Raw genomic sequence first — 13,778 nt, forward strand, 5'->3', positions numbered from 1 at the left:
GACTAAAAAAAAGGAGAGGGAAAGGCAGAAAGGCAGAGAGAGAATACTGACCAGGCCAGGAATGTTTCTGACTACAATTCAGTGAGCGGGTGTATTAAACACCAATTGAAGATTTCAAATTACTGAAAGCTGTCTGGTTTCAGCAGCTATGCAGCATCCCTAGATTAGCAAAGAGCTGTATTGTCTTTGTCACTCTCCTTGGCAGCTGATCTTTGGTCCCAGAGATATGCTTCTGTAGCGATACTGCGGTTTTACAGCATGGGAGCCTCCACAGACTGGCACAGCAGAGGAGGAAATGAAACACCAAGCAAACTGCAGGCAGGAGCAGAAGGGTAGCATTTGCAAAGGGAATAGCTGATTTTGCTGGCACAGAGCAAAGGAGTGACCACCTGGGAGACGGTGTGCCACAGTTACTCCTGACTGGCTGAGGAGAAACATGAGATTTTGGCAGAAACCCTAAAAAAACTCTGGTAGTAAAAGGCAGCAGTGATCTGGCAGGTACGCCCTCATGCCCTTGTGGATACTGCTGGTGGCCTTGCTCTGGCACCTTTAATGACACCTTCCTGAAACAGGATCCTTGATGGTGCTCGTCGGTCCCCAACATGTACAAAAGCAAACTGTTAAAGTGCAGGTTTCCATGGAGAATATATTATGCTTTTTCCTCGCAACCCTCCCCTAGGCAACACTGGCAACTGCCTATTGTGTTTGCAGAGCAGGGCTGATTTGGCCCTTAGCAAGGAAGCTGGGAATGGGGCCCCTTCCATGTGCCACCAAGGCCTGGGATCAAGGTGGGCATCTGGGCTGAAAGCTCCCTGGTTCTTCACTATCCAGTGGCCCAGGCATGTAAGAAGGGTACAAAAGCTTGTGTCTCCTCTATCTAGGGGGTGGGGGGGCGTTATTGTTCCCTGGCACACAGCTGTTTCCACCACACCTGGAGGATCTTCCTATTCCTTTTTAAAAATGCATTTCTTAGCATTGCTAAACAGCTAAATACTCCTAAGGCTTCCACATTATAAGGCCACCCACAACTGCCTGTGCTGTCTCATCTCACCTTGAGCTCTGGCAGCAAGGTCTGGATGATTTTACCTGGGGCAGTGGAATGCCTATGTCAAACAGCCAGTTCTGCTATTTTGGAAACTTGCTTATCAGAAACTCTTCAAGACACCAGTCTCTTTCCTGCTGAAGCTGACCCAAAGTGAGTGAAGTCTCTCTGGCTCCACTAGGTCTCAGAGCTCCTCTTCTTTAGAGTTGTTTCTTCATGCACACCTGAAGTTCCTACCAAGGAGGAGCCAAAGCAGTGTAATGCATTTAGTTGACATTGCTTTTACAATGGGAAAGCATGCATTGGGGAGTAACTTTAAACAACAGAGATTTACAGGCAATGAGCCAGGAAAAAAAACAGTGTTTATGTTATCAGTTGTTAAAATTTATCAGTCTTGCTGAAACAAATGAGCTAGACTGAGACTTTGCTATTATTCAAAGATAGGAAAACCCTAATCAAAATCACATCTCCTCTGAAATTTTTGTCTGCTGGCGTTAACATTACTCATCCTTCATTGGAGCAGGCAGCCTGCCTTCGAATGGTCCATTATCAGCCTGCATTGCTGTACCTCCCAGTGGCAGCAGTGTTCACGCATCAGTGACTAATACTGGTTCAAATCTATTTTATTGTCAAGTAAAACAGTTATCACTGGTGAAAAAAAATGGAGCAAATAAGGTTTGCTCCAAAATGTAAATGACAGCATGCCCAGACAGTTCTGGTACGTTATCAGATATGATGGGATTTTTCTTTACCCTGAGACAGCAAAGAAATAGCTGATAACACCACTTTGCTGAAAGTATTCCAGTATATCAGGTATGTGTCTTACCGGAGTGCAGTGGGATATGAAAAGCGCCAGGCTGCCTGACGGATACCTGTGGAGTGGGGCTTTTTCCACTTTAGCTTCTCACCAAAGGGGCAATGGTGGCTGCACCATGGTGTTTTAACAATCAGTTGTTCCTCTTTCTGGGCTGATCATCCCTCTTGTTCCGTTCCCCTACCACACGTACATCCCTTCCGGCCTGCCACAACAGTGCTGTGCTGGCGCTAACTAGGTGTTACCAATGGCTCAAGCCATCTGCTTTCTCTCTCGCTTCTCATGCCATCACCCACTCCAGCTTCTTGCACAGCAACCAAGCCCTAGCACTAGGTGCTTTTCTGGGGCCCCAGCCCTAACACAAAGACTTTTGCAGGCTACTTGGGTCTCTGTGGAGCTTGGGGCACATGGGGAGACTTAGCATGCTATTTCCAGTTCTAGACAGAGAACGCTGGGTTCAACCAGGTAAGATAATAATAGTTCAGAGCTGATGGAAACAGATTTTTTTAAGACGGTCTAAGTGAAACCCCCAAGCCCCCAAACCCCAAAACCGTTCTGAGTCAATTCAGAACTTCATTAACTTTTCAGACATGGAAAGTTTTGCTCCAAGATGATTTAGCCTTTTGGGAAGTCTTTTCTTATAATGTAGGTCCTTTTTTTGGGAGGGCGTGGGGGGAATAATTGTAATAAACAGCTCTCACGAAGGAGGAAATTTGTCCTCTTTGAGTTGGATCTTGAAGCTGAATGGCCAGTAGTGAACTCCAGGAACTGGCGTATTACTTTTTCTCCACCTTTTGTAGTCTGTGCAGCATACTGAGAGACTGGCTAGTGCACAAACCAATTCTCATTGACACAAGGCAAAACACACCCCTACACTGCTGGCATTGACGGGCTGTAGCAGTGTGACAAGGTACTGTTGCTAAGCAGCAATTTCACTGGCTGCATTTTTTTTTCTGCATAACAAATTTGTACAAGGCAAATTCATTCTCTCCAGTAAATGATGCGCAGAAAGTGGCATTTCCATTAGATTACCCCGTTCATAAATAAAAAAGAGAGTTTAATTCTCTGCCTGACACAATTACTTCCAAAAGGAAGAACTGGAAATAAATACTGCAGTGAACATATTTGCAGGAATTTATGAGACTAATTGGTTTTATCCTTAGTGACACTGTCAAGGTTATGTCCTGAAATATGTGGTATCTTAATGCTATGAGAATGGGCATATTTAAAGTGCCTGAAGATAAGATAAAAATCCAGTTTAAAAGATTATGTCTTGCATCAATTTTCTGCCAGCAGCTGGTCTGTCAGCACGCTACAGAAAATTGTTCTTTACAGCTTCTTAGTGTATTTTTGTTCCATGAGGTACAAAGCAATCATTGTGTTACGTATTGAATGTATGACAAATACTGAACACATTGCAGGTTGTGTGCTTCTGCTCACTAATGCAAATTAAGCTATTTGTTATCACTGTAGTCTTTAATACTGGAAGTAGTACATCAAGAATGGTAATGCGGTATATGAAAATGCTTGTATTGCAGAAGAGGGCAGTCAGACCAATAACTCTACTGGCTTTACTGCACAGAACGGAGAAAAATAAGAGTGGGAAAAGCTGCTGTGAATCATTTTCAGCTAAGTTTTCCCTGCCCCAAAAACTGTTCTGATAAAGCAAGAATTCATCCCCTAGTGTTCTGCCTTTTCCTTCTTGGTATAATAATGCCTCATAGCCACAGTGGTAGGCACCGTGCAGGAGGGTAGACGGTTCCCATCCCAAGGGTACACTAAAAAGTACAAGGTGTGTGCAACATGCTGAACTGCCAGGTCTTGTTGTTACACTTGCTGCGTGAATGAGTTCAGGGTCTTGAGCGGTTCCTAAAGCACATTTGGTTCCTAAAGCACATTTTGGTTCCTAAAGCTCCTGCAGTTCAGGAAATGAGAGCTGTGGGGACTGCAGGCTGTGTTTGATAGCATTGTCAGGCACAGGGAAGCATTCTAAGCTACAGGCAAAGTTCATCTGCGCAGGAAACAGCTTCTGCTGGAGCTCACCTGTCCCTTTGGATCGAATGGCCACCAGCACTGACAGAACAGCGAGGGGGCCTTGGCTGCCACGCTGACCAGCAATGCAGAACCACGGGGAAAAAGCTGGCTGTGAGGAGACACCTCGTCTCACCCAGCCCCCACCCACAGGGAGCACTGCACAGCCCACCGCAACCCAGGTGCGTGAAAGCAGAACGGAGCCACCGGGAAAGAGGCCACAAAGCCTAGGAAAGCCGTACAAGTTCCCGGCAGAGCTGCCGCCCTGGTGTTCATGTCAGCTTCGGTTTCGGGCAGTGCCCGGCACTGGCCGCAGCCCCAGCGCAGCACCGCACCGGTGAGCCCTCAGCTGCATCTACAGCACACCCCGGCGGCTGCGAGAGCAGGAAGCGCAGCGGGACCCACGGGCGGCCATTCCCGTCATCTCCCTCACGCCGGGAGCCTCGCCGGGCCGGGCCGCACACCAATGGCCGCCGCCTGCCCCGCCCCTCGGGGGGGGCACTCCCACGCCACCGTCGGGCAGCGCCTCGGCGACCGCTGGGGTCCTGCTTCGGGGCTGTCCGAGCGCTTGCCTGATGGACGGTTATCTTTGCAGCTGTTGGCGGGAGGGCGCGGGGCGGTGAGATGTTTCAGTAAGGCTTCAGCTGAGCGCCAGCCGCTGGTTTCGCCGCTACGCCCTGGTTTTTACCGTAGGCGGTCTGTCGCTGCCTTCTCTTTCTCATCAGGCAGTGCGCGGGGCAGCTAAATACGGTGGCCGGGAGTGGGGAAAGGGCCAGTATGGCGGCGCTGGTGGTGGCGGTTGGCCGAGCGGCGTGGCGAGGTGATGGGGGCTCGCACGGGCCCGGGGGCGCCTCCTCGCAAAGGGGAGGCCGTTATCGCTGGTGGGCCCGTCTCCCGTGGTAATGGCCCGGTCCAGGCAGTCGCTACGGGAGGCAGGGCCCAAGTGGTTTCCCGCGGTCCGGGAGGGGTGCACGTGTATGCGTACATGTGTGTGCGCGTGAGCGCGGAAGGCGGGTTTGCTGTGTGCCTGCCGCTTTCCCGTTGGCCTGGGGCATGACCTGGTGAGAGCTCTTGGTGGTAGGAGCAGCCGGTTCCCCTTGCGGCCTGCTGCCCCCCTGCTCCGGGGTTACACCGGCAGGGCCGCTGGGCGACAGAGGGGGATCGAGGGTGGTTCTGTGCTTCAGAGGCGGCTGGGCGTTGCCGTATGTGGGTGTCTATACATATGTATGTTTGTATTTTGAGAGCCCTTGCACTGATTTTCTTTCCATTGTATTAATTCCAGTGTGGAAAAAAGTGCTTTGCTGTTTGTTGGACTCAGCTCCATCTATGGGACTTACCAATGTTTACTGTGGCACAGTATTAAATGGCTAGTGATTAACTCAAAGACAACACATGGAGAAGTGGGAGCTGCTCTGTATGTGCATGGGTCAGAACACACCACAGTTGCGTACATCCCCTTGTCTCTGGGTCCTACAAGACCTAGATATGAATTCTGTTCTATATCTAAACAATGCTAATGGGACTTTCTAAACAAATGGTATTTTTTTAAAGCCTCTGTTTTGCTAGGTATTGTCAATCTAGTTGTTCTTGCATGTGTTAGTCTTCTCCATGACAGGAAGTGTGATATATATTTTGTGAAATAACTAGCTTTACACCTGTATTGTCATGAGTGGACAAGGTTGCTGTTGTCACTATGTAGCAGTTTTCATATTTCTTTCTTCACATGCAGTAAACATACTTCAAATCATAAATGCGCTTTAGGCATGCAAATCTCACTCATTGTTACAGGGTTTGGGGTAGGCCAGCTGTGCCTTTGGAAACCTGTATCAGTCATCTGTTATCCCACCAGAGTAACTTGGTCCATAATTATGCCTTAAGATAATGGAGTGAGGTGGTATGCTTTTTAATTCAAATATTGTTTTCTTCCCATTCTTTCTACCTTTCTCCTTTCATGTCTTCCTGGACATTTTTAGTTGATAGGAATCTAAGTTTATTTTCTAGATGTCTCTAATTCTCCTGTAGCCATTTCTTTCTGTTTTTTCATCCTCTGCGGGCACTTTTCAAAACTCAAATGTATTATTTTTCCCAGTAGACGTTAAAGTATACTTAGGAGGAAACAAAAACACATATATACAGAGGGCCACGAAGATGATCAAAGGGCTGGAGCACCTCTCCTATGAAGACAGGCTGAGAGAGTTGGGGCTCTTCAGCCTGGAGAAGAGAAGGCTCTAGGGAGACCTTATAGCAGCCTTCCAGTACCTGAAGGGGGCCTACAGGAATGCGGGAGAGGGGCTTTTTACAAGGGCAAGTAGTGACAGGACAAGGGGGAACGGTTTTAAACTGAAAGAGGGTAGATTTAGATTAGATATTAGGAAGAAATTCTTTACTGTGAGGGTGGTGAGACACTGGAACAGGTTGCCCAGAGAAGCTGTGGCTGCCCCCTCTCTGGCAGTGTTTAAGGCCAGGTTGGATGGGACTTTGAGCAACCTGGTCTAGTGGAAAGGTGTCCCTGCCTATGGCAGGGAGTTGGAACTAGATGATCTTTAAGGTCCCTTCCAACCCAAACCATTCTATGATTCTGTATTTTTTCCACTAAGGATCAGAGTTGACTTTGGATCTGTCCTTCAAAAATTGTGGTTAGAAAATTGGGAAAATTGTCTTTTGATATATGAGAAATAATACTGTATAACTGGAAACTTCTGCTGGGTAGTATTTTCTGAATTATGTAGTTAATTTTGAGATAGATTTTTTTTTCTTTTTTTACCTGCATGCTTCTCATAAGAGAAAATTTAAGTCTTTTCATTATACAGTGTTTTTAAGCAGTGAATACTGCTGAGGTTTTGACACAAACTTAAGGTGGTATAGGTGTAGTTATTGCAGTGCCATGGGTACTTAAGCGTTTTGTATTGCTAAGTGCCCTCCATTTGCAGCTTTGCTGCCTGCCTTTCAGCAGGTCTGTCACCTTTCACCCAAGCTGCCCTGGCATTGTTGCAGAGCCTTTAGGGCACAATTTTCCCCTTGTTCTCATGGTGTTGTCCTTATGGCCTTGCAGCTGTGAATTCCAATAGTATTTGGTGGGTTCTCCTGGGTAGCAACTGGCACAAGCAGGAAAAACTTGTCTTCTTCCGTTTACTTTCCTCTGGATTGTAGGGTTTGGATTCATTAGGAGATGCCATGACATGCTTTCATAGTGCTTAACAGCCAACCAGCCTGCATGTATGCAGTGAGGAGTCTACAAGGGTCCTGATGAAAAGTATATACATACTATGGGAAATTCTTATGTGGGGAAATCATCTGCAGCACTGGAGACTGCCTTGGGATGCATTTTGTCTTTCTGACTCCTTTTATTTTCAGTTTTCCTCCAAAGTGACTTCCATCGTTAGAGTCACTGTATGCTATCAGCTATGCACCCTGCTAATACATGTTGGTGAACCTGTCTCAGAATTCTTCCTAAGCCTAGGTAGCTTGTATGCACTTAAGTTCTAGGCAAAAGTCATAATGAACTACATTAATGCTTGTGTGTTTTCCAGGGAAAGCTGGTGACTGAGGTGGGAAGAAAGGCCAGATTACATTGGTAAAAGTATATTTAAGCTTGGTATTAGAACACCTAATGGAAGCTGGGCACGTTTTTTTGTTTCAGCAGAGGATGTCCCTTCTTTCTCCCCCATCTTCAAAGGCAAAATAAAGTTCTCTAGCTTTTTTTAGCATCTACAGTCCTCTAAAAAATTCCTTGCCTCCACTCCTAAAAAGCAAAAAAATTCTAAGCAGTTAATGAATTTCTAGTCTCAAGGCAATCTATAATGAAGTGATGCCCATTCTGTAGCCAAACTGCATTTAAAGCCTGAGCAATCAGGGAGATTTGAAAGCAGGCCAGTGGTGTTTCCTTGGTGGAGGGAGACATTTTCACTGTCTAGTTACAGAGTATATCCTTAAAAAAAAAAAAAAGATTCCTGCAAGTATACCAGGAAAATTAGAAGGCTGCAACTGCTCCTAAATAGTTTATTAAAGTAATCTGTGTCTTTTTGGGTGTGACCCTCAAACTCTTTCTGATTTGATTACCTTTGTGTTCCATGCTTAGCCCAGGTAGATAATGACCCTTTCCGTGTGCTGTGATTTTAAATGCATGGTTTTTAGCTTGAGAATTAAGTTCTTCACATCTAGATTTTTCCAAAGTAGCTGGAGGGTTTTTGAAAAAGCAGTTTGTATCAGTGTGAAGATTTCGTTACTGCATGGGCCTTTCTTGAGCACTTATGAGAAGGTATGAAAAAAATAGTAACGATTCTGAAGTGTGTTCCCTGTTCTAATTGTATGAATGCATTATTTCTGTGCATAACAGTTTCATTTGACTAAAAAGCAGCGAGCAAAATGTTAAACAGGAAAACCAGGAAAGAAACTCTCAAACTTCATTGCCCATTAGAGGCTAAGTTAATAGCACTTGATATTTTCAGAACTGCAATTTGGAATTTAATCAGAATATCTCTGTTTTCTTGTACATAAAACTTGAGAATGTCATGATTATTTCAGCCTAGAGCCTCCTATGTGTATGTCTGAAACTATACTCAGGAATTTTTCCAAAATTCTAATTATAAACACACAATAAGCATCTTGATGGCTCTTTTTTGAAGTTTTTTTTACAATGCAGTTCTCACTGCTGAAACCAGTTTCATGCAGTGTTTCTTTCTCCCAGGTACAGAACTGAGTAAGAACAGTTTTCTGTGTTTAATTCCTGTGAAAAATAATTACAGGAGTAGAGGGGATTACTAAATTGTTGACAGTTGTTTAAAAAAAATAAGATTAGAGCTCAGGTTTGCTGAATGCTGCGTTCACTAGTAAAGTAAGTATGTGGATGTTCAGCATGCTTGCTGTCTTTCAGCATGTTTGTTAGGTGATAGAGAAAGCAAGTGGCAACGCATGCCAATTTTGGGCATTGTGTGTGGTGACAGATGCTGCACCCTGTGCATAAATCTAAAGGTGACACGTTAAACCAGTATGTAAGTGAAATAAAGGTTAGGAAAGTTATAAATGAAACCATAATGAAAGTAGTAGACTTGTATATGAACTAGGATGAGTGTTAGAAGGAAAGCTGTTAGGGATTTAAAGCTTGTGGAAATAACACTGTTAACCTGTTATGTTAACTTTTCCACCTGTCTTGAGATTCTTTCTTCTGTTGCATCTTGTGAGAAGAAGGAAATGGTTTTATAGTGTTTTTTTAAGTGAATTTTTAGTGCTGAATATATATATATTTATACTTGTATAAAATTTTGTATTTAGTTAGTGACAAAGTCAGTGCAGGATTTTAATTGTAATGTTTATAGCAGGGAAGTAAGTATGACCGAGAGTTAATTTTATGTTAGTGCAGAGCACTACATAAATATAGTAAGCATGCATTTTTTTTTCTGCTTTGTTGATGTGTCTTTTGCTGTTGGCAAGACATCAGTCCAGCATTCATGACCTGTCTTGCTTTTACAAACTTTCAGTTTTGAATATCTTATTGTAAGAAGCATTTTCGATTGTAAATTAAAATCCCATCACAGATATTTGAAGGATGTATAGGGAACGGAGGATATGATGCATTAACTGTCAAAATGCTTACATGTCAAAATACTCTTTTATTGACAGGTGACGTTTCAAACTGTTCACATTCCATTAATATTTTTATTCTTCACTCTCCTTTCAAAGTGTCTATTCCCTTGGTAGCAGTATATGTACAGAAGTGTGTGGGTATACTTTATTAAATACCAGCACTCAGTGTTTTAGACTTTGGGAATCCTGTGGGTTTGGTTTTTTTTTTTTTTGCCATGTCTTCCTCCTCCCTCTTTTGTCCTGCTGCAATTCAGAGACCAAAACAGTTTCGTCTTCCAGTGTCCACAATATGGTCAACACAGCTCCTGGGCTTTCCTAGACATATAATTTTGATTGCCAGCTCAGAACTGATATTCTCTCGCTGCCAGTCTTAAAAGTATAAATTGTGCTCACTTTAAAAAAGATTGAATCCTTAAAGAAAATAGGAGATTTGTCACTGGTTTCAGTGAAGCCAGGATCTCACCTGACGTGCGGAAAACAGATTCCACAACCGGCAAGGTTGTAAAGTAGGTATGTTTATTCAGCGCTGGGCAGCACGGGGGGTAGTCCCACCAAAATCGTGCGCCCCGGTTTGGCAAATTTCCAGAGAATATATACCATGAAGTTATACATAGTCATAGGATATCCGAGAACTCATTTACATAAACATGAGATATGCAAATATCCGTTCGCATGCGCAGTCATTTTTCCTGGTGGTCGTCAGGGGTCTTCAGATGAAGGCCAGTAGTCTTCCTCACTGTGTTCGCTGACTGACCCCTGCTTCTGCGCAAACTCAGTCCGGGGATCACGTAGGCCATGTCCTTTGAGGTAGCTGTTGCAATTCCCTTACCTCCATGTTCCCGCGCCGCCCCTCCCAAGGCCCAGCCATCTGAAGTGAGATTACCACTCTCCAAATTGTAAAGGCTTCCCTTTGTTTAGTTGAGCACCCAGGATAGTCGAGTAATTAAAGTATTTACAACATCCCCCTTGCCCTTGGGGTCCCAACGTTTTAGACTCTGGGCTTTAACAGCTTCTGTTATGAATTGTAACAGTCAAATGTTGTAGTACCTTTTTAAAATACCTTTGGATCACCAGACTTCTTGAGATCAGTTGAAGGTCTTCTGATGCTTTTCTCACTCACCAGTGTTTATTTGGCTACTTCTTTTTCTGACATTTGACTTTTTCTCCTCTTCTGTTCCCCAGCCATTCTGTCAGAATTTTATTTCTGCAGCAGTTATTAATCTGATTCCACTGTCTCTTTGTTCTTCCAGCTGTTGTCATTTTGTCCTGACTTTATTGCCTCTTTATAGACTTTTTTTCATATTTCCATCGTAATGTCAGAAGGAGACGGTATTTAGAACATGGGACTTTTTTTTCCTAATGAAAGTAGGAGTAAAACAAACAATCAAAAGCAAATTGCATTGCAAATAGTTTTGATAATGAAGTAAACTGCCTAGTACTCTTTTGTTTTGTTTTCCAAATGAATGTATTCTTTCTTAGAGAATTTAGAACATGCTTTTGTGTTACAGAGCTGTGAAAGAAACCATCACCTCTGCTGCTAGAAGTGCAGATGACCAATGTGAACAAATTTACATTTTAAGACTACTTTGAGAGGAATTTTTTAGAACTTCCTGCTACATTACCCCAGTTAATTTCCTAGAAGGAACTATTGTCCTGACTTCAAAAAATGGATTGTTGTTTTATTGATACTGGGTGGTAACAGAACATGACAAAAGTCATGCTTATTTTCTGGTTTTAAAATCTAGCTGAAAAGATTGAATTTAAATGTAGTTTAGGAAGAAGTAGATTTAATTTTTTTTTATTTTATTATCATTTTCTGAATAACATGTTGAATAATTGATTTCAAGACAGTATAGCCCTTTTTAGTTGCATACTGTTTGGATTGATTATGCAAGTAGGAAAAATATGGATTCTTTGCTTCTGATGAACTACCTCTCTGTGCTGGTCAATAAATGAAAGTATATCTTGCTTTCATTGTTATAGGTAAGCACCTGAGCTTTAGCAGTTATAACATGCTCCCTTTGGCAAAATTTCTGCATTAGCTGAGCCACTTGGCAGAAAACGCACCACTGTGCTGTACTGAAGTAATCTATTCTGGAGATTATATGAGCATATGTAATTGGCTAGGTTTGTAATAATTAAATCTGGAGGGCCATGGGGAGGGTACTTCTGGAAATACATTCTCGTTTCAGCATGCTGGAGTAAGTCAGGTTCACGAATTTGCAGAATCATAGAATAGTTGAGGTTGTAAGCCTCTGGAGATCGTCTAGTTCACCTTCCGTACTCAGAGCAGGATCAACTAGTAGATTACCCAGGACCATGTTCAGTTGAGATTAAAAAGAAAAAAAATTTTCTTATGTTCAGATGGAATTTTGTGTTTTTGAATTTACACCCATTGCCTCGTGATCTGTTATTGGGCACCAATGAGAAGAGCCTGGCTCAGTCTTCTGTATACCCTCCAGATATTTATATACATAGATAAGATCCCTCCTGAGTCTGCTTTTCTTCGGGCTAAACAGTCCCAGCTCTCTCAGACTCTCTTCTTATGAGAAATGCTTCAGTCCCTTAATCATCTTTGTGACCCTTTGCTGGACTTTCTCATAGAATCATAGAATATCTGAAGTTGGAAGGGACCCATAAGGATCATCAAGTCCAACTCTTCTCCTCGCAGGACTACCTAAAACTAAACTGTATGACAAAGAGCATCGTCCAGGTGCCTCTTGAACTCTGACAGGCTTGTTGCCATGACCACTTCTGTGGGGAGCCATTTCCAGTGACCGACCACCCTCTCAGTGAAGAAGCATTTCCTAATGTCCAATTCTTCAGTATGTCCACATCTCTCTTGTAGTGGGGAGCCCACAACCGGACACAGTGCTCCAGGTGTGTCTCACTTGTGCTGAGTAGAGCAGCCCAGGGTGCTGTTGGCCTTTTCTGCTGCAAGGACACTTTGCAGGCTTGTGGTCAACTTGGTGGCCACCAGGTCCCACCAGGCCCTTTTCTGCCAAGTTGCTGTCCAGCCGTTCAGCACACAGGATGTATTGGTGCATGCTATTCCTTCCCATGTGCAGGACTTTGCACTTGCCCTTGTTGAACTTTATGTGGTTCCTGTCATCCTATTTCTCCAGCCTGTCAAGGTCCTTCTGGACGGCAGCACAACCCGCTGGTGCCTCAGCCACTCCTGCCAGTTTTGTATCATGAGCAAACTTGCTGAGGGTACACTCTGCCCCACCATCCAGATCATTAATGAAGATATTGAACAGCATTAATGGGCTGATTTCAGGTTTGGTTTTCATAGCACATAGTATTTAATGATGTATTTATTTATCACTTTTGAATGTGTCCAGGAACATTATTGCACATTTTGCTGCTAGAACAATATTTCTTCTTCTTGAGGGTGCATTCTTACTCTATCAGCGATATGTTAGAAGCCTTCTAACCTTCTTTATGATGTTTTCTATTGTAATATTTCCCCCCTTTTCTGCAACTTGCTTTACACTTCAAGAGAAGAAGGTTCAAGTCTGATTCCCTTTGGAAACTAAGCTGTATGAGTAAATGTTACTGGTTTTTATTCTGGTGTGTATATTTGCAGGAAATGCTGTTTTAAAGAAGAAAATGTGCTGTATATAAACACCTCTCTGTCTTCATTCTCAGGGTTTGCTTCTGCACCAGTGAAAGGACGTTGCTGTCTGTATTCTAGCCTGGTGTGGACTTTCCAGACACGGTGTTCCATCTCTGCCCCCTGGAATGTGACAGTCGAGCAATGCAGACAAAGCAGTTTCTTCAATATGTGTAAGTCTCGAGTTGGATTAAAATAAATGTATCTGTAGTAAACAGAAGAAGAAAAGAAAATTTTGCTTTGGGGAGATACAGTCAGGAAAATCTATGTATAGTAACTTTTTGTGTCTACTGTAGTTACATGCCTCCTAAGATTATAGTTCCAACTTCAGCTATTGACAAAAGTGCGTGCACAAGGTCAGTTTATTATCTTTTGCTAGGAAGCAAGGGTTTGATTTATGTCACAGTGAATCCATCTAATATACATCATTGGATGGAATGGGGAAACACATTCCCCTCTGTTTCCTAGTCCTTTATTGAGAATATAAATTGTGTGTTTATTTTCCAAATGGTTTTTGAGCCACAAACAAGACATACTGTTCAAACTGTGCTGTCTCAAAAATGAAATAACTAAAATACAATAATGTGTTAAACAAAAACTGTTGATAATGTCCTGCTAATTGTCTGGTCAGCTGCAGGATTTTCCTCGAGTCCTGAAAGGAATTACACACATGCTTAACATTATTGAGAAAT

At 43.3% G+C, this 13,778-nt stretch overlaps 1 protein-coding gene across 1 annotated transcript in view; it reads left to right on the forward strand.

Moving 5' to 3' along the window:
* The first annotated feature begins 4,646 nt into the window (after nucleotides 1-4,646).
* MRPS5 (mitochondrial ribosomal protein S5) overlaps nucleotides 4,647-13,778 on the forward strand; it is a 68,761-nt gene continuing 59,629 nt past the window's right edge. Inside the window, exons 1-2 of the mRNA XM_068402432.1 lie at nucleotides 4,647-4,707; nucleotides 13,122-13,259. Coding sequence (XP_068258533.1) covers nucleotides 4,665-4,707; nucleotides 13,122-13,259 — 181 coding nt within the window. The 5' untranslated portion in view covers nucleotides 4,647-4,664. The remainder of the gene's footprint in view (nucleotides 4,708-13,121; nucleotides 13,260-13,778) is intronic.

Source organism: Nyctibius grandis, chromosome 1, assembly GCF_013368605.1.
Source record: "Nyctibius grandis isolate bNycGra1 chromosome 1, bNycGra1.pri, whole genome shotgun sequence".
Taxonomy (NCBI): domain Eukaryota; kingdom Metazoa; phylum Chordata; class Aves; order Nyctibiiformes; family Nyctibiidae; genus Nyctibius; species Nyctibius grandis.